Below are 19,021 nucleotides of genomic sequence, written 5' to 3'. Positions count from 1 at the left end.
ATGCAGGCAGCCTATGACTATAAATCATTAGAAAGGTCTATGGATTTATTATAAAATATTATATTATTATGATAAAAATCTGTAACAATAATTTCTTAATTTTTGCCAGGAGGTGTGAAAAATCACATTCATTCACACTGGAAGCCGGAGGGCGCCCTCGTGCAGAAACTCCACATATGCCTCACAGAAGTAATAAAACTTATGACGTTCCAGGAAATCCCTAATATGTACAAAGGCATCCAGCTATCACTGTAGCTGAATATAAAAGAAGATAGAAACACTTTGACTAATTAAACATTAAGACAACAAACACACAACTGTGACAATATATGGTTTATCTGAGTTCAAGACTTCTCAGGTATTTTTATAATAATAAAGTAGATTTATAATACAATGCTAATCAACAATGTTAATCTTTATCACTGTATAGAATACTATAAAATAAGGCTGGGACAATACATCAATTTTTGATTCTCGATACAATGAATCTGGATCAGTCCTGATATTTTCTTTCTCGAATCGATTCTGAGCTTAGTTTTAACAGCAGATGGTGCTCTAGGCAAGTTTTTGTCATGTAGGCAAGTCATGTAAGTGGTTAAATATACTTGCACCTCGGCTCAGAACGCTTTTATGACACAAGATTAATGTAAAACACCATTGTAATTCACTTCAACCTTTTTGAACTTTATGAATGATTCGTTTAGGTTTAAGCGGTGTGTGTAAAGGAACTGGAAGTATGCAGAGTATGTGCGTTTCTAAAGCACGTAGTGCCATCTGCTGTTAAAAACTAAGCTCAGAATTGATTGGAGAGAGAATCGCAATACATTCGGAAAATATCGTTCCAGATTCTTTGTATCGCGAATCGATAATCGATGTATTGTCCCAGCCCTACTATAAAATTATATATTGTGTGCCTTGTTCTATGATAAGAAGCCACATCAGCTCACAAACAGAATTTATTTTAAACACTCGACTTATGTTATGAAGTGAGTTTGGAGTAAAAACATGTTATTAAATGATATCTTTTGTTGGACAACAGGCTTATAAACACTTATCATTAGTAGTTTGGGAAGATGTTTGACGCATGTTGCTTTTTCAAATGCAGTGCTGGCAGTGCTTTCAGAGATGAAGCAGAACTTACTACTGATCACAGAGCGGCTCTTCACTAACACGCTGTGAATATACTTATTTAATTAAAAATAGAAAAATAATAATAATTAAAAATATAATCGCAGCCTTTGCAATTTCATAACCACACTAAGCCAAATCGTGATTTCAGTTTTATTTCGAATAATCGTGCAGCCTGACTTAAACAGAACGGAACTAAGGCCATAGGATATAATTCTCAGGGAATACATGAACTTTGGACAAAATATTTGCGAAATGCTAAATGTACATGTATCAGTTACTTGTGCCAGATCCGGTACTCAGCCAGGGGATCTGCGAATTGTGGAAATGCACAGAATGCTTCCAGATTAGACACCAGCACTCTCACGGTGGAAAAGAGGAAAGATAGAGACATATGACTCTTACTTTGTTGATGAGATGTTCTGTGACCACCTCCCTCAAGCCTGTATAGAGCTTCTCTCCATGTTTGTGTAGTACCATGGTGTAGGCATTCCTGTAGAGCTCCTCAAAGCTCAGCCCACTGTTGTTTTTCCTCTGGATCTCCTGAATAGCATTTTTCAAGAGGTCCCATATGTTGTTGACATATTTCTCATCCATGGTCATCTGTAATGGGGTGGAGATGAAATAGAGAGAGAAGTGGGGAAACCATTAAGGGAGAAAAGGTGATACATGATGCTGCCAACTGTTTGAAAATAATGTGATAATGAAGGTTACCCAAATCAAAATGTAACACACTCCTTTTCCCGCAAGGTAACATAGCATCAGTACATAAGGGCTTACAAAAGCAGTACCTTCCTCTTAGTATGGCTCAGCATAACCATGAATTGGAAACAAATTATAAATCTAACCTAAATTAGACATTAAATACATGATGTAAAAAAAAAAAAAAAAAAATTGTGTGAATGTGATTGGATTACATTAAATAACAACAGACCAAATGCACCCATGCCAACCAAAACATTTTACAAAAAATTACTGTGCCATTTTCTGGTTGTCATGGAACATGTCCATAGTTAATATGATACACTACAGACTACACCTATGGTTACTCTATTAGGAAGCCTGTGTGAACTTTAGGCAAACTGCCACAGCAGTTGATGGCTCAGATAAGTTAGTTCTAAGAAAATATATAGTATCAATGTATTCGTTTTATTGGGAAAAAACTTGCTTAGATGTTTTATGATGCTCATACATTGTAGCTTACCATATCCATAATCTACTGAGGCGATGCAGAAGTCTTGGCCATCAGATGATAAAAGGGAGTTGTCTCAGTGTTTGAGTTTCTTAAAACAGTTATTTTCATGTGTTCTGGGGCAGTCTATATTTGCTTAAAATCAGACTGAAACATCAACTGAATACTCAGCTCAAACAGATCAATAGATGTGATTCAGAACAAGAATGCTGGTCAATAACGGTTTATTTTGTTTTTACAGTATACTGACTATTTAGACCAGGCCAACTGTAAACATCAAAAACACTTGCAGCATTAGTGCTAGTGAACTTGTTTCTTAGCTTGCAATAAATAAACGCTCACTAAAAACGTGTCACATCATAGGTGCATTTGCGCTGGCCATGTCTGACATAAACATGCCAACGATACATGATGGAAAAAGTTATAATAGACAAATTAACCTGCCACAAACAATATTACTAAAACGAATCTTTTTGATTAGAGTTTAACATAATTTATAGGTGATTATATATGCTCACTGAGGGAACATCTGCAGTTAAATCAGTGTATTTGGGTCATCGCGCATTTATTTATGATTATCTATTGCTGTTGAACAGGTTAGCCAGCTAACAGGCTCGTTGGCTTATGTCATTTTGACCCCCAGTTTGATCTATGTTTAGGTTCTAAACATAGATCAAACTGGCACTCCTCTCATGGTGGTTATTTGATTATATATATGGGATTTGGGAAAATATCGAGGCAATGTAAAGGGATTTGTCCATATAGGCCTGTCTGATTGAATCCCCGGAGCTAGAGTGACTGTCTCGCAAGCTCTGAGCGCTCATACTCACAGGAAAGGCTCGTATCCTCATCTTGGTGTCTTTTTTAGTGCCCCCTTTGCTGAGATTTGACATGTCTGGCTTATTCCCCGCCGTTGTCTCCTTTCACATGAAAGTCTTCTCTGACAAAAGACGGGGAACACGTATACTGAGGCAGCGCTGAGCCCCCACTTGACCTTCTTTACGAGTCTCACTCTTCGGACTTGTTGACAAGCGCTTCGCGTTCAGCTACTTTCGGGCTCCAAGAGATGGCGGATACACAAATCTCACAGACTCTCAACAGTGAGGTAACTCACGCGAGATCTTATACATCTAGAGTCTTAAATATATTACAGAGCCCATTAAATATGGTTAACCATCAATATTTTAGAAATTTGTAATTAATTAATAACTGTATTTCGGATTAAGTAAATGTTATTGGCTAATAACTGTGTCCTATAAGTCAAAAAGTTGCATTCCTCAAGGAGGCGCTTGACGGCTCAGAAATGCTCCTTCGAGTCATATTCTGATGTCATGACATTTTGTCTAATTTGAGAGATTGGTGCACACTGTTACATAAATGGTAATCTGTCCCAACAATCGCTATAAATAACTTATACATTAAACACAAACGACTAATTAGGCAATTTGGACCGGCGCTGAGAATAGTAACAATTATCACGTGAAAACGCTGTCTTCAGCAATGACAATAATTTATCCCCGAATGTTAAACTAATCAACTTTAACAGGACAAACTGAAATTTTTGGCTGTTTCAATACAACTTCTCACGAATTTGAAGGCTGCTATTGAATCATTGGGGGCGGCACAGTGGCTCAGTTGGTGGCGCTGTCGCCTCACAGTAAGAATGTCCCTGGAGTCCCCGTTGAGCCAGGAGGCCTTTCTGTGTGGATCGTCTGCGTGGGTTTCAACCTCAATCAAAAAATATGCAGTATAAATGAGTGGATGAATTTGATCATTGAAAGCAAACGTCATATTATGCGACTATGCTTTAGGCTACTTTACGGAAAGCTATGTTCTACCTTAGAGCAAATGGTTATTTCTTTATTGCAATTTTAACAAACAACGGATACAATAACACGCAGTCTTTCAAATAATAAACAAGTTATTGCATAATAGTTAACAAGAGAAAATATATAAAATAAAAGTAGCCTAATAACCTATTGAAAATTTTCCTAAAAATGGAAGATAGAAAGAAAGAAAGAAAGAAAGGGAGAAAAAGAGGGCATAAAATGAGGATGAAACCAAATTAAGAAAGAATATTAATATGGCACAAATTCTAGATATTTTTTATAGCATTCTTATTTATAGACATTGTGACTGTGTTGAAATACAAACTTCTTGTTTGAAGATGTTAAAGCGGGGTTTACTTTTTGTGTATTTGCATTTATGGATATAAACTTTCCTTCAAATAGAAGGTTTACAAAAACTTGCTTTGATTAGATTAATTTTACTACAGTCAAACCTGAACGCAGAGAAAGACATTTTGTTTCACATAAAATCAAAATTCAACAAAAAATGTAACAAAAATGAACAGGAATGCTTTGTCAGAGGTTAATCAATCTGATTTCAACCTCTTCTGGCTCAGTTTTGCCATTATTGTTACAGCCACACCAGTTCATTTGTGTGTGTATGATAGTGTGTTGCGTGTGTGTCTATGTGTGTGTAAGTCAGTGTGTTGGTTTTGTACTATTGATGTTAGAGTGAAACCCTTTCCTTGGTGTTTTACTGCATTGTGGCTGAATTATTTATTTTATTTCACACATTTGCAAAAATCTTCCTTTGTGTTACAGTCACACTACAGTGTATATATATATATATATATATATATATATATAAAATAGTTCATCAACCTTAGAGAAAGTAGAAGTAATTTTTGTGGGTTAGATAAAATATAAATAGATCTTGAAATTACAAATGCAGGTTACCACTTTTTTCCAGTGTACGTTTTAGTGTGCCACCCTAGGTTTTTTTACTGTCCCCCTCTGGCCTTCCCATTAAAAATTTCCTGGAGGTGTCACTGGCAAGACATCAGAGGGTCTTCAATCTCTCATTAGGGTCACGCACTCTCATTCATGTTGTCGTGTGGGCTCGTGCTGCTTCTCCTGCAACGGACATTTCAGGTTGTGCATGTTTGGGACTCCTGATATATAATTTTGTAAATAGTTGATGAAGAAAAACGGTATTTGTTGGAGTTCTCGTTCGTTGCTGGATTGAACTGCAGCCTAGTATTATTTTTTAATCACGATGGACATGGAGGTGGATGTTTGATCCATGGAATATAAAAAAAGAGTAATTCAACTGTAAGCTTTCATATACCCAAGGAAAACAACCTGACAGAAATGGTAAGGAAATGGCAATTTTATTTTAACAGCAGCAAATGTTCTGTATATGCTATACATTTTGATTTGTTGCATTTTTATTGATGTGTGTGAATATACAGTTGCGTGCATAAATACATAAACCCCTTATAGACCTAAATAAGTTCATAAATCCCTTGCAGAATATAAGAGATAGGATATCTAATATTTTATTGCCCTTCAGAATTACTGCATAATATATAGGGCTATATGTAATAAATATAAAATTATAGGGCTATAAAAAATAACAATATACACCGATCATCCTCACTTTAAGATACAAATCCATAGAAAAACAGAAAAGGTACTGGTAATTGCCTGCCAGGGCGTTTTTTGTTAAGTTTACAGACATTGTGTAATTCAAAATATAAAGCCTCCTTTTTTAGGCTAAGTTTACATCCATTTTACAAAAGTTAAATGTTGGATTTCAAGATCATATTGTTGATAATAGCTCAAAATGTTTGAAAAGCTGTGTAGTGGGATTTTTCTTAAGAATAGTGGGCAGCTACATTCAGGACAAAACAGGGACTAATGCACACCTATCAAAAAACATAGAAACAGACATTGATCACTGAGAAAGCTACGCACTATAATAAAAACCAAGGGAATCTCTACATGGAACATGATCATTTGTCAATCCAGTTATTATTTTGTAATGTGGAGCAGTAACTAGTATCTATAATGTGAAATAGCTTAATCAGGGCAGTATTAAATTACAAGCAAAATGCACTTTTTTATGATCCATGGTATTTTTAAAATGATAAACATATTGCAGATTCTGCAAAGGGTATGCAAACTTGTGCACCTAACTGTATATAAAGATACTTGCCCCAGCCTGACATTCTGGACAATTTGTGAAAAGCAGAGTCTCCATCTACCTTCATTAGTTTACCCTTGCCTGAATATTACTTGTTTTGGACGACAAATTATTCTAATGTATGAAGTTTTTTAGTTATATGTTTGAAACCAACATACAAAACGCACTTGTAGAGAAAGCACACATTGTGCTTTATTAACTGACATATAGCCCTTGTGACAACCGGCCTTGGTCTCCTCTGTGTATTATTACAAACTTTTCTTGCTATGTTAATTCAAACTTCAGTATGGTCTCAACAAAACATGTCAAATGGCTATATGTTTAACTCTCATGTCCAGTATGGATTCATCAACACATGTTTGAAGTCTCTAGTGATTGACAGATTTGGAGAAGAGACGTGGGACAAACTTAGGTGAGCATCCATAACACTCTTATGAATTACTTGATTTTACACAGAAAAATACTGATTTTGATGGCATTTTTGCAGGGATAAGGCAAGGGTTCAAGACACCTTTATGACTTATGAAGTGTACTCAGATAACATCACCATGCAATTAGTGACAGAGGCCTGCAAGATGCTTGGTAAACTTTGACTTCTTTCTTAAGACTTTAAGACTTCGTTTGATTTTCAGAGCACCCAGCAGTATTTATTTGAAAGTGCATGCTTGTTCTTTATTGCCTCAGTCAAAGTAAATGTACACTTTCTTTGCTTATCCAAAGACCTTGAACAAAGTGTGGTGCTAAGGCAGTTTGGAGAATACTTCTTTGAATTCTGCAAAAAGTCTGGATATGATCATATGTTGCGCACCCTTGGAGGAAATCTGTTTGAGTTTATGGAGAATCTGGATTCACTGCACAGCTATCTCTCTCTTTCCTACAAGGTAGAGTGAGCAGGATATTATTATTCTCATAAACATCCTGAGGAGAATTTCGATCAAAGACACTGTTTCATAATTTATTTGTTAATCCAGAATTAATAGCCCACTTTTGATGTGCCAAAATAGGACCTTTCTTTATCACTCAATAATACTTTTTCTGAGTTAGTGATTAATTCATTCATGCATTCAGAATCAGTTATAAATATTTATTCTTGTGAAATAAATATTCACTACAGAACTACAGAAACATGTAGTGTGATCTTTCATATGCATCTCGGCAAAATGTCTATAGCAAATTAGTGTTTATTTAATTTTAGGAAATGAATGCACCATCATTCCGTGTAGAAAAAAACAATGACGGCACCTTGCTGCTACACTACTACTCAGACCGACGAGGTCTTTGTCATATTGTCCCTGGTAAACAATTATCTATCTATCTATCTATCTATCTATCTATCTATAATCTGTTTGTCTATTTGTAAGCTATATGTGCATAACCAGGAAGTAATGAAATTTTCTGACTGACTGCTCAAATTCTGATGCTATAGGTATCATTGGAGCTGTGGCCAAAGACTTCTTCAACAGCACAATAAAGATGGAAATTGTGAACCAGATAGAGGAAGTTGAGAGGATGGGGAAAAAAGAGCATGTTGTTTTCCTCATCACACAGGGCCCAGTGTTCTTTGTAAAAGTATGTATTGAAAATGCTTTCTCACCAACTCTACACAATTTATTTTTGGCATTTTAGATATATGTTGTAACATTATGCTTTTATGATTTCACAATTATATACAACATTATGTAGACTATTGAGGATTAGGGTTTTGTTTGGGCGTATACAGTAAAATACACCTACTGTATGTTTTTTTCCCTCAGGACTTTTCTGAAAGGTCCCTCCAGAAGAAGTCTCAAAATCAAGTACAGCAAAACCACTGGGGCACAGTCAGAAGCTTGATATATCCAGAAGAGGGTAAAGATAGAATAAAAGTATTTGTTCTAGAAAGACCATGATGTATATGAGACACAACAAAATTGACAATTATTATTTGAATTCTACAGTTATATATACCTCTTAGCTGAGCATTCCATTTAGTCAATTAAAAAACTGATTTTCCAATGGGGTCTGTATGACTTGTTACCAGCAACATTCTTACATTACTAATTTTGTAAACATGTATTTAAGTTTTCCTGAGATAAATTGTAGAGCAAACTTAGTTTAAAATGTTGTATTTCTGAGTAATTGTATTGGGCATTAATTTGATTTTTCTTTCCACATCAGATAAAACTTTAAGGGTATTTGAGCCTGTGTACCCAGATAATCTCTGCATAGATATGAAGACATTTTGCAATGCCTTCCCTTTCCACATTGTGTTTGATGAAGAGGTAAGGGATGGTTGAGGATTTACATTTATTCATTTAATAGACATATTTACCTGAAGCAATAAGGAACATGTATTAGATTAGTACACAAGGTAGAGCAGAAAAAAATGCAGAAAAGTAGTGGGAAAACATTTATATATTTATTTATTTATTTACTTACTTGTTTATTTATTTATTAATTTTATTATAGGAAGTTTGTTTATGGTTGTTAAAGCATATGTTGAGTGATGTTGAACAAATATTCTACAGTAAAATTGCACTAATATTTGTAAGCTAATCTGTTAAGTTACCTACCGTAAAGCTGATAAAAGGGCTACGCAAATCCGATATAACGATATAGGGGCTGCGCACAACTGAACATGCCACAGAAATCCGTCAGCTAAGTGGCACGTGCCACAACATTTAGTGCCACTCACAACTGGATATGCAACCGGATGCATCACAACTTCCATCAGCATGTACCAGTGGCATCAAATATAAGATGCCAGTGTTGCACAATGAATACGGCACATGACAGCAACAGCACACCTGCATGAGGCAGTGGCTATACAAGCTGTGTCATTGGCTGTCATTAAAGCCTACCACTGCTAAGCCATCTTCTTAGTCAGAGTCAAGTGGCCATTGTTGATCATTAGTTGTATAAAATTGAAAATAATCTTTTTAATAAATGGTTTATAGGAAGCAGACCTATCCAGTGGTATGAGGACAGATGATTAAGAGATCACTCTTGCCCACTGTAGAGTTTTAGCAATAGACAGAAAGCAGTGACAAAGATAGAACTCTTTTGAGGGCTTTGGACAGTTAAAGGAAAGAAACAGGACTGTAATTTTCAACTGCTGTGGGGTTCAGTGTTATTTATTTGAGCCTTCTTAAATTTGGAAAGTTACCATGTTTTAACAGATGATAAAGTGAGTGACAGGGCTAACCCCACTGCCTTCAAATAGTTTGAAAGCATCCTGTTTAACATTTTCTGCATTGCTGAGTGCTTAATATTTTTAACATTGTTAAGTCATTGATCTTTTCTTCTACTCAATGCATCCATTCAGCTACAGGTTAGACAGGCAGGGGTGACTATTCAGAGAATTGTACCAGAGTTACAGACCAGGTGTGGCCAGCTGGATAAATATTTCACCATCCAGAATCCACAGGTGACTTTCAACATCTGCAGCATCCTCAAGTTCATTAATAGCCATTTTATTTTGCGGACAAAAAGAGATATAATGCCTGTGGCTTGGAAAGAGAGACCCATGCTAGAACTGAGAGGTGAGAATTCTCAGCCATTTATTCCTAATTGTTACTGCTGTTCTGTCTAAAATTCTATTTTTTATATATCTGTAATATGAGCAATATTTATATTAATTGAAATGAAAATGGTGTGGGGAACACTATGTGTCTCTTTGTCGGTGGTCCTCTAACCAGTTCCTGGAGACATGAATGTCTTCTTTGTCTGACACACCCATTTCAGGTCTTGGAGTCTCTACCAATAATGACCTGAATCAAGTGTGTCTAATTAGGGAGAGTTAAGAAAGTCTCAGGTTACGTATTTAACCCGGTACCCTTAAGATGGAACGAGATGCTGCGTCATGGCATTGACACTATGACTTACATGTGAGCCGTTGTCTAAAGCATGTGTGCAAACACACAAATCCCTGATTGGCTGGTGTGTGATCAGGTGACACTGTGTGGACACACTGCGTAGCATGTCACTGAGACCATAAATAGGGGCCTGAGAAACATGCCATCAGATTCTATTGTCTGAAAGAAGGCGCTTTCAGGCATGCCCCAAGGTGTGGCAGTGTGACGCAGCATCTCGTTCCCTCTTAAGGAATTGGGTTACATATGTAACGTGAGACGTTCCCTTTTGAATAGGAACTTTGAAGCTGCATCATGGCGTTGACGTTATGGGAACAACAATACCAAAGAAGGCCTGAAGGATGACCAGCCCTTGGCCAATCACAGAAGGCACCTTTGGGACATAATCCTGCCTAGGATGCAATATAGCTTTGACCAGTCAGGGGGCAAAGTCTAAGCAGGAGGCTACTGAAAGGGCCTGCAAATCTCCTACTCTTTTTACTCTTTTCTGTCTCCCAACAGAAGCTCCATCAATAGGTATATGAGTAGCCGAGAGCTGCCACTTCAGCTCATACAGCTTCCTAATGGATGGAGCTCTAGGACTTAAAATAGGGGCCAGACCCAAAGTTTCCAGATCTCTGGCCAGGGGTGATATATTGTCCACTGTACTTGAGACAGAAGGTCCCTCCAGACAGGAATTTCCCAGGCAGTGGCATCCAGGAGAGTTCAGGAGAACCAGACTCGGGCTGGCCCAAATGAAGCCATTAACAAAAGGCGGACTTCAGCCGTGTCTGCACCATGACATCCAGCTTAATATTGGTTGTCATGCTTTGCCCCGAAAGCAAATTTCAGAAACTTCCTGTGTTCTGGCAATATCTCAATATGGAAGTATGCGTTCTTAAAATCTATCGTCACAAACCAATCCTCTGATTGCATTTGTGACATGATAAGTTTGAGCGATAACATTTTGAACCTGTATGTATGAATCAAGCAATGCAGATCTAGAATGGGATGCAACCCCCCACCCTTACACAGAAGCATTCCCATAGTGTAAACGCCATGATGCAGTGTTGAAGTTCCTATTCGAAATGGAACCACTGTCTTAAAAGAATGCATTCTGAACTACCAACTTATAATAATATCATAGATGTATTTTTGATCAAATGCACATATTGTGCAATCTGTTTACTTGATTATTTTATCTTATATTTATATTTATTTTCCAGGTTTATATAACATACACTTTGACAAACATGAATTAATAGAATTATTAGAATTAATTTCTGCTTTCATTAATTCTGAATGTCATTTTCCCCTTTTTCATCACCTTATGTCCACCTCGCACCCTTTTGTATATTAAGGGAATATAATGATTGTGTGGTTTAGTAACTTAACCATACTAAAATGTGATGTCTTATCTGTAACTTCAGACTGTAACTAGCCCTATATTTAACATTCTCTGTATCCCTCTATGTAAAATGCCTCTATACCTCTCTCCTAATATTTTTCTTACTTCCTTCTCCCAGGACAAATGATATGGATGCCTCCGTTGCGTTGCATGCTGTACCTAGCTTCACCATTACTTCGCAGCTTGCAGGAGCTAGAGGAGCACTGCATGCACCTCTCTGATATTGCTCCACATGACGCTACACGTGATCTGATCCTGCTTAACCAGCAGCGTCTAGCAGAGATGGAGCTCTCCAACCAGCTAGAACGGAAAAAGGAAGAGCTGCATCATCTCTCCAAACACCTTGAGGAAGAAAGGCAAAAGACAGAGAATCTTCTCTATGCCATGCTGCCCAAACATGTTGCCAATCAGCTGAAAGAGGGCAAGAGAGTGGAGGCAGGTGAATCAAATGTAGGGATGGATGGTTAGGCGAGCAGAGAATGCAATGAGTAAGGTTTCAGGTGGTGAGACAATAGAAGTGTGTCTCACAATGTACCACTTTATTATTTTTAATTAAAGCTACGCAGTCATTCCATTTAAATTATCAGTTATAAGGTGCTAGGTTCTCATTTGATTCATTAATTTATGATTCAGTAATTACACAACCACCTCTGTTGCCCAAAATTAACTTCCTGCATAGACTGCATAGAATAAAAAGTACAAATGCAAAGCAAGGTTCAACATCTGTGTCTGAAAGAGCAATTGAGAGACAGAGAAAGAGGGGAACAGGATCAGGAAAGTATCTCAAGCTGTGACTTGTTGCGCTACTGCCTGAGTATTCACTTGTTTGTCTTCTTGTCTGAGTTGTTCATTATTTTTTCACAAAACTGCTGCATAGACTATGCACAGGTAACAGAAATGACCAGTTCACCTCCCAAATCCCTATAGTCTGAGCCATTTGTTCTTTTGATGCGTGACAGCCACATATGCTCTGAAAGTATTATATTTGATCTTCTTTCTCTGGGAGCTTGTTTTAACTTGCCATTAAAGCGGGACATAAAAAATATAATAGTCACAATAAAATATCAGGTGAATGTAACTCAGTGAGCAGGATAGCAAATATTGGATTCAGACATTCCATGATGCCTTCCCAACTCAATATGCAGCTTCTGAAGGCAGCATTTTTCAGCTTTGAGATGCAGCCACGGTTTTCCAGGACAATGTTGACAACAGGTTATTACTTTAATGTTGGGTGAACTCAGAAAGGGGGAGAGCTGGTTCCAAGGACTTAAGTGGATTCCAGAGGCTCCAAAAACAAACAAGAGTCCAGGATTGTGGTGGATTGTAGGCAGATCTGGAGTAGAGACAGAGGGCCAGGCTCATGCTTTGGAAGAGGGCCTGGATACCAAGGCGGAGCAGGAGCCAGGGTGGTGCAACAGAGCAGGGGGTCAGGGCAGAGCCGGCAGAGCAGGTGGCCAAGGCAGAGCAGGGAACCAGAGCAGAGGAGGCTGAGCTGAAGACCACTAAGTTGGCGCTGAAGACCAAGGTGGAGCCAGCGGAGCTGAAGAACACTGTGCTGGTGGACCTGGAGACCACAGTGGGACTAGTGGAGCAGAGAGTCCAGAGAGTTCGGGGTTGGCCTTAGTAGTCGTGACAGAGGGCAAAGAGAATTCAGGGTGGCTTTTTAGTGGCTATGACAGGGGGCACAGAGAGTTCAGTTATGGCTTTCTTTTGTCACCAAAGGGCAGACAGAGTTCAGAGATGGCCTCCGTGGCCATTATTGGAAAGGCAGAAGGTTCAGAGATGGCCTTTTTGGCCATTAGTGGACAGACAAAGGGTTCAGAGATGGCCTCCATGGCCGCATCTACTCAGACAGAGGGTGCAAAAGTGGACGCCACTGCCACAGGCAGCACTGATGACAATGGAAGTACCTCTGGGACCACTGGACTTGGGACTACTGGACTTGGGATCACTGGACTTAGAAGCACTGAGACCACCGGAACTGGGACCACCAGACTAGGGACCACCACACTTGGAAGTGTCGAGAGCACTGGTAGCACCAGATTTAGGACCAACGGACTTAGGATTACCGAACTAAGGACCACCGGAGCTTGAGGTGCATAGTCCCCAATAGCAATAAAATTTGATGAGAGCAAAGTCCGGGAAGTCTGTGAGAAAGTCTCTGGAGTGGTCCTCGAGGGAACATTTGCCTTGACAGAGCTGGATTAACCTGATTGCTGATCTAAAATAGTTAGGTCTTCTGAAACATTGGGTGAACTCAGAAACAAGGGAGAGTTGGATCCAAATGCACACAGAGTAAAAAAAATATCTCTGTTGGACTATCTCCATATTTCATTGGAACCAATGGACAACCCCCCCATTTTAGACATTTGAAATTTAAATTTAAAAGACAAAAATACTTTTGCAGTGCAAGAACTTAACAAGTATCCTCACAGTCAATTAGGTGATTATTTCAGCATGTCATAACGTTAAAGAGAACATTACCACAAAACATCTTATTCTGTCTTTTAGATGCATAAACATATATTAAAATTGTAATCATATATTTTAAAATATAACATGGGAAGTTTAATAAGATAATGTTTTGAATGAAATGTATTTTTCTAGTGTATATTTCCACAGTCATGCTGCATACCACCTGAGGGTAATCCCTGTACCACTGGTCATACTGCAGTTTGAGTTCAGGTCCCTAAAAATTCTTATACTGTCTTAAATTCAAATTTAAGGTCATAAAAAGCTCTGAATGTTTCAAAGTAAAAACAAGGCACTGATGCATGTTCTACTGTCTCGTTTCACAGTTAATGAATACTGCACATTTATGCAAGTTGATTGATTATGAAATACTGTTGATGAATTATGACAATGACTACTTTATGGTGTTTATATTATGCATAGCGTGGTTTTCTGTTTCTATTACTGGATCTTTTTTGTTCCATTACAGAGTATTGCATATTTAATGTGAGATTTCAGAAGTTCAAGCCCTTAAATCTCTGCCTAAAGCTTCTAGACACATACGACTTTGAAGTGCATCATACAAAAAGATTTTATAGACCCAATCACACACACACATAAGTCACTTCATTATAATTAAAATTTTTGCCTTACCAGGACTATAGTCAAATCTTGACTCTACTTGACTCTTTTAGGTGAGTTTGAAGAGTGCACCATCCTCTTCAGTGATGTGGTGACCTTCACAAATATCTGCGCTGAGTGTGAACCCATCCAGATTGTTTCCATGCTCAATTCTATGTACCTGAAGTTTGACCGTCTTACTTCTGTACACAATGTTTACAAGGTGAGCCTCAGTCATGATGATTTTTCTTAAATGTAATACTAAATCATTTTGGTGATTCATCATCTTTACAATTATTTTATTATGTGTTACAAAATGTGTTCGGCAGGTTGAGACAATTGGAGATGCTTACATGGTTGTTGGTGGTGTACCAATCCCAATGTCAAGTCACACTGAGCGTGTGGCCAACTTCGCCCTAGGCATGATCATAGCTGCAAAAGAAGTCACCAACCCTGTGACTGATGGCCCTATTCAGGTGATGCAGGTTATCTTTGATTAATACTTTAGATTTAGTGTTTCAATCTGTAATCTGAAGCCATACCTGCTTTTCTAAAATTTCATAAAACTTCGGGGCACGTATTCATAAAAAATCTTCCTGCAAAGAGTAGCTCCTAGTGACAAAATTCTAAGAAAATTCTTAGAAATGTGGGTGTTTCCTCTTAAATTAACTAAATCCTAGTGAAGAAAAAAGTAATTCAAACAACCAAACACAGTCTTCAAAAGTCTTCAAATGTGTCATACGTAGCAACGGGGTCAGCCCCGCCTCCTCACTAAGATAAAAGTTTTTGTCTTTTCCTCGCTGAGAGTTGCTCTCAGATTGGTCCCGAATAACTCTTAAGCTAAGACTCCTACGTAGAAGTTTTTAAGCTAAATTAGGAGCTTTCTGAGTGGATTCTTAGAAGCTTTAAGAATACGGGCCCAGATGGTTTGTGGGTTTAGGAAAGAGTTGGATTGATTTTTGCCAATAAGTTGTGTCAGTCTTATTTATACTCTCTGTTTTTAAATGTACTTTTATTAAAGTGGGGTTTTGTGTCTCAGATTCGGGTGGGCTTGCACAGTGGGCCAGTCTTGGCAGGGGTGGTTGGTGAGAAGATGCCTCGTTACTGTTTGTTTGGAGACACAGTTAACACGGCTTCCCGAATGGAGAGTCATGGCCTGCCTGACAAAATCCACATTAGTCCCAGTGTTTATCAGTGAGAAGAATGAAAATATGTCCTCTGTCTTACAGTTACTTCAAATTATCTCTGTTTGGCACTGTAAAGATACAGTATATATATATATATATATATATATATATATATATGTATGAATATATATAAACCTTAACATAGATTAATACCTGACTTGAAAATCTTGACTTAAATTAGAACCCTTTGACTGAATTTTGTTAACAGTGCTCTAAGAAATAAAGGCTATCAGATGGAGGAGCGTGGAGAGATAGAGGTGAAAGGTAAAGGAAGAATGCAAACCTACCTCCTACAGAGGAACCTAAAAGTCACAGATAGTGAGATCATGGGACTTTTGGTGCACAACGCTGACTCAGTCAGGAAGATGACTTATTCTGGCAGAGACTGTGCTTCACAGCTACCTCACTATAGGCCAGCATTAAAAGGTCTGTTGAATATGTTTATTATCTGGTTACCAGTTACAAGCAATGGCATATGGATAGGTGTCCTACTATGTATTCTTAATCAGGCTAGAAATCCTATTGTTTAGTGGAAAAACTATATAGATATGTCAGATAAACTGTTTTAAATATATTATCGTATATTATTTATATATTACTAGCGTATTTATAATTGCATTTCATTTTTACATGAACAGTAGTTAAAAACACATCATTGTACATCAGAGTTTTAACCTGTATTACCTGTCCTGTCCCCAAGATTTGGTATCAGTTGCAAAAATGATTTTCCAAAAATTGCAAAGTGAATAAAACATAAAACATTACATATATTTAATTTGACCTAATTTTTCATTTCATCTTTTTTTTACTGACACTTTGTTGTGAGAAAAACTAACAAAACAAAAACAAATTGGTATATTTTTTACATATTTTTTACCCTACAGTAAATATATGCTGTACTGTATATGCTTGCAATAAAAAAGTGACAGATTTTATTGCACCATTCCGTAAGAGATTATAGTTTTATTAATAATAAATAATTATGAATAAATGTATGTACAGAAAACAATTGTTACTCTATATATCATTGTCCTCTGTTTTCTTCCTTTCTATCTTCTCCTCACCAAAGCTACCCAAAGACTGCAGAAAGAAGACAGTTGTCCATTGGTTCCAATGAAATATGGAGATAGTCCAACAGAGAGCAAACCTCCCGCACAGTTTACTGAACCTCAGCAAAGCAGTATAACAGGTATCACCATGCAGTACAGCAGAAATTAAAAATATAATAAATGGGGAAGTCTAATAAAGGTAATGAGATTTTGAGAGAGATATAAAAGGGTTACATAATGCCCCTTTACAAAAAAAAAAAATAAATAATAAAAATAAAAAAGAAACTTTGTTTAAAGAGGACCTATTATGCAAAATTCAGTTTTGCATGGTTTTGAACAAATGTGTGTTGGCAGTGTGTGTACACAACCACCCTATAATAATAAAAGTGGATTAGTTTTATTTATTATTTTTTTTTATTTTAAGGGAATGCTCCACAGATCTCCAGAGATACACATGCGATTTCTGTCCCTGCTGTTTACGTTCACAGACATAACCAACTGTGTTTATGTGAACTTTGTCTGTTTTTGACAACCTTGTGAATATTTGACAGTTTAAGCACAATAAAAAGAAAAGAGAAGTTAGTTTTATACTCACGAAACGTGCCATCTGACAGGCAACTTTCTGTGCGTGTGCTTTAGATGTGTGCGCTCAGAAAATGATAAATTAGAAGCTTAAACTGATATAGCTTTAAAACACATGCAGATCATAAACTTTCATGATGAAGAAGAACTGCAATGTCCCTGACAGTGATCGCGATATAGATGATATTCAAAACCAAGCAGATGTCTTGTTAGTATTTGGCAAAGTATCCTATGCACGCAGGAGCTGTAAATGAAGGAAGTGCTATTCTGGATAGGGGGTGGAGTGCAGCAACTCATTTGCATTTAAAGACACATGCACGAAAACAGCATGTTTTTTGGTATTTACAACATGGTATAATAAGTGATCTATGAGGTATTTTGTACGGAGCCCTGCACATGACATGCAGAAAAAAATAGTAGGCTAAATTGTGCGCATGATTTACTAATGTGTTCCCTCGATTTGCGAAATCATGCACACAATTTATAAATCGAGGGAATGAATTAGTAAATCATGCGCACTATTTATAAATCAAGGTAACGAAATAGTATATCATGCGAACAATTAAGGGGATGAAATAGTAAATTGTGCACATAATTTAGTAAATCGATGCAGCGAATTAGTAAATCTTGTGCATAATTTTCATCTGCGGGGCTCTGTAATTTTTAGCTGAATCTTCACAGACACATTCTGGGGACACCTGAGACTTAAATTACATCTTGTTAAAAAGGGGCATAATAGGTCCTCTTTAAAAAGTGACATTTATTGATAACAAATGGGTGCACTGACATTGCTTATAACATTGACTGCTACTGTATGTTCACTAACAGGTAAACCACGAGATTCTGAGAGTTATGGGAGTCTTTACAGTGAGAAAAGCTCTTTGGACGTGCCCTCTGAGCTCACAAAGGAGAGCACACACAACAAGACTGACAATAAGAAACCTTCAATTGATAAACGCAGCAGACATGTTCACACGAGGTTCTGTTTGTTATTCTGATCTGTTTCTTGAGCCCAGATCCACTGTGTTATACTGTAACTTTAAAGTGTTTAATATAATGGTAATATGAAAAAAAGGCTGTCTGAAACAAGCTAATAGACATACTAAATTATTTTTAGTATTGTCTACACTGTTAATGTTTCAGCTTTTTTAGCCTTAGACATACAAGCTAATAGACATACTAAATTATTTTTAGTATTGTCTACACTGTTAATGTTTCAGCTTTTTTAGCCTTTAGATGAGTGTCTTTGTTTTACCTTTTTGTAAAACAGGGAAGCAAAACCTAACAGAAATAAACTATTTTGGAAAAAATATTTTTTCTGTTAATGGCTCTGATATGTTGTGCCCCAATATACTCATGTTGACGGCAAAGTTCTTTTTCTTTCTTTGCTTTGAAGTAAAAAGAATTTGGAAATACCTTTCCAATGATATACTGTTAACGAACATCCCGGCTCTGTTCACGCTGCTGAGAGCGACGTTTAGATGAATATGTAACTATGTGCTGCACACTTTCAACTCAGTAACACAATAAACACACATCACAAATGACAGCGATAAGAAAACAGCAGTTAAGAAAGCATC

The 19,021-nt window shown here is 37.2% G+C and overlaps 2 protein-coding genes across 2 annotated transcripts in view; one reads left to right on the top strand and one right to left on the bottom strand.

Annotated features, from left to right (window-relative positions):
- cul3b (cullin 3b) overlaps nucleotides 1–3,403 on the bottom strand; it is a 40,554-nt gene extending 37,151 nt beyond the window's left edge. The window contains exons 1-2 of the mRNA XM_051862110.1: nucleotides 3,151–3,403; nucleotides 1,534–1,731 (exon numbers count right to left, since the gene is read on the bottom strand). Coding sequence (XP_051718070.1) covers nucleotides 1,534–1,731; nucleotides 3,151–3,213 — 261 coding nt within the window. The 5' untranslated portion in view covers nucleotides 3,214–3,403. The remainder of the gene's footprint in view (nucleotides 1–1,533; nucleotides 1,732–3,150) is intronic.
- Nucleotides 3,404–6,888: 3,485 nt separating this feature from the next.
- Nucleotides 6,889–18,721, top strand: LOC127495508 (guanylate cyclase soluble subunit beta-2-like). Its single transcript, XM_051862426.1, has 13 exons — nucleotides 6,889–6,895; nucleotides 7,034–7,194; nucleotides 7,509–7,608; nucleotides 7,740–7,882; nucleotides 8,068–8,178; nucleotides 9,618–9,834; nucleotides 11,670–11,990; nucleotides 14,698–14,846; nucleotides 14,953–15,099; nucleotides 15,663–15,817; nucleotides 16,019–16,236; nucleotides 16,880–16,999; nucleotides 18,270–18,721. The coding sequence occupies exons 1-13, from the start codon at nucleotides 6,889–6,891 to the stop codon at nucleotides 18,437–18,439; spliced, it is 2,019 nt and encodes a 672-aa protein (XP_051718386.1). The 3' UTR covers nucleotides 18,440–18,721.
- The last annotated feature ends 300 nt before the right edge of the window (nucleotides 18,722–19,021 follow it).

Source organism: Ctenopharyngodon idella, chromosome 15, assembly GCF_019924925.1.
Source record: "Ctenopharyngodon idella isolate HZGC_01 chromosome 15, HZGC01, whole genome shotgun sequence".
Taxonomy (NCBI): domain Eukaryota; kingdom Metazoa; phylum Chordata; class Actinopteri; order Cypriniformes; family Xenocyprididae; genus Ctenopharyngodon; species Ctenopharyngodon idella.
Note: the sequence above shows the minus strand (reverse complement) of the source record. Positions and strands in the feature narration are given on the sequence as shown.